At 40.3% G+C, this 2,176-nt stretch overlaps 1 protein-coding gene across 1 annotated transcript in view; it reads left to right on the forward strand.

Annotated features, from left to right (window-relative positions):
- Positions 1 to 641: 641 nt before the first annotated feature.
- Positions 642 to 2,176, forward strand: part of nkx1.2lb (NK1 transcription factor related 2-like,b) — a gene marked incomplete at both ends in the record, with an annotated part of 12,975 nt that continues 11,440 nt past the window's right edge. Inside the window, one exon of the mRNA XM_084339503.1 lies at positions 642 to 913. Within this exon, the coding sequence (XP_084195629.1) occupies positions 642 to 913 (272 nt within the window). The remainder of the gene's footprint in view (positions 914 to 2,176) is intronic.

The raw sequence follows: 2,176 nt of genomic DNA on the forward strand, positions 1-2,176 counted from the left end.
GGGTTAACGGGACCGGCACCGCCCCCCCCCGTGCACCGGTAACCGGGGGGTTAAACAGAAGTTACCGGACGGTCACACCGAGGAGGAGGTGTCCGAAAACCCCACGTGAAAATAAAAGTCTGACAGTTGATTATTGTCATGGCTGCTAATTCTTTATTTTTTTATTTTTTGAAGAAGAAGTTCGGGACTGACTTTATCTTTTGCAAGAACAACATCTTGATATCCGAACTGTAGTCAACGGGACATCGTCGTCGGCTGGTCGCCTTCAAACTTTACCATTTTTTCCCACACAGGACACTAAAGTTCGGTTGTTTCCAGTCTATTCCATATTCCCCACGTTTTTCGTCTAATTTCAGCCTGAAATTAATTGCCTTTATGTGAACAGAAAAACAGCCCAACTTAAATACAGGAGACAGATTACCATCCGTGGACTATACTGTATTTTAAACGTGTTTCACAATTTACCCTCCCGTATCAGGTGAAATATGATTATTTATAGCATTGAAAAAACAGCCTCATTTCAACATATTTAGTGTATGTGTACATTATACTACTAGGCTGCCACCATATTTTAATATACATTTAATCCTGCGATTGAATATATATGGGAAAGGGGAAAACCTGAATTGAATTGACGCGCGATGAGCCGGGACAAGGTGGCGGCGGGACCGGGACCGGGACCGGGAGGACCGGGAGGTGACGGGGTCCAAGCCGCGGCCACGGTGATGGTGGTGGGGCCGGCGGAGAGCGACCTGAGGGACGGGGAGGATCAGCGGGTGTTCTCCTGCCCCGTGGCCGGGGGGAGGGAGCCCCAGGCCGGGGAGGATCAGCGAGACACCCCGCCGAACAGACTGGACGTCCACCCGGGGCTCGCGCCCGCAGCACAGCAGGTAAACAGGCTGTTACTGGAACGGTACCTGTTTTCATTTAGACAGGTGTCTCTCGTTGTTATTATCAAATAGCATTTTCAGTTAGATTCCATGTTTGTGGTTTTTAATTGATTGTATATAGACTATAGTTTAGCTTTGATCTTGATTGAGGCTACTTTCTTATCAAATAGTGTTGACCTACGTTTTAGCATTCGAAACTCATAAAACATCACTGAACAATATATAATCTGTCCTGTGGCTGTGTTCCCCCACGAGGCATCATCCAGGATGTCCAAATATTAGTTGTCACGCGAAATGAAAGGATGAAGTATTGACTATATACGTCTGTTTATGCATATCGTAAAAAAGAAACAATCTCAATGTTAAAATAGTTTCTATAAGTTATGTTGCTGCCTAATGTGTGTGTTTTCCCATTTGAAACTATATCTTTGAAAACGGAAAGACAAATGCATAATAAAACTGTGATTTTTTTTTAAATAGAATTGCAAGCTGACGTTTTGAGAGTAATTTACATCCAAGTCCTCTTACATGTTTGTGTTCAGGATATACTTTCTTATTCTCATTAAATTAGCTACATAGGCCTAAATGGAATTCTGTCATTTTGCATTCGAAATGAACAAATCATAATTGGGGAAAAATATGAATAAATGCAGAATTGTCCAGAACAGTCTTAATATGTCATAATCATATATATATATATATATATATATATTTTGGTCTTTATTGTGTCAGTAGGTCCAACTGGAACTGACTGATTTTACAATATCCCGTTTTATTCTATAGAAGTTTATAGCCTCATCCAAAATGATTGTAAAATATAATTGTATTAATAGAAGATTATTTAGGCCTAATAATCAATATTGTTGTTGTAATTATTATAGGCTAATAGCTATATGTTCTTTTCAATAGGTCCCGGTTGCACTAGTGACCCAGATAAGCTTTTATAAACGCGTGGTGATGATGATGACGGTGATGATGATGATGATGGTGATGATGGTGATGGTCTGTCTCAGTGATAATCTGTTGTTTTAGTACTAAATAGGTCCCACGGGTGCAACTGTCGCCATAGCCACACAGAATATCATGCTTTATTTGATCATGCAGTATAATATCTATATGTTTTCGCAATACAGGCTTCTCTATAGATGACTAATATCAGATGATTCTGTCAACATTGCTCATTTACAATGGCCCGCATATTAACTCTCGACGTCAATGAAATGACAACGCATTAAAATAACAATAATAATCGAACCGTATAATAACGCAGTTCTCCCACCATGTCC

Source organism: Notolepis coatsorum (genome assembly GCF_963971535.1).
Source record: "Notolepis coatsorum genome assembly, contig: SCAFFOLD_115, whole genome shotgun sequence".
Taxonomy (NCBI): domain Eukaryota; kingdom Metazoa; phylum Chordata; class Actinopteri; order Aulopiformes; family Paralepididae; genus Notolepis; species Notolepis coatsorum.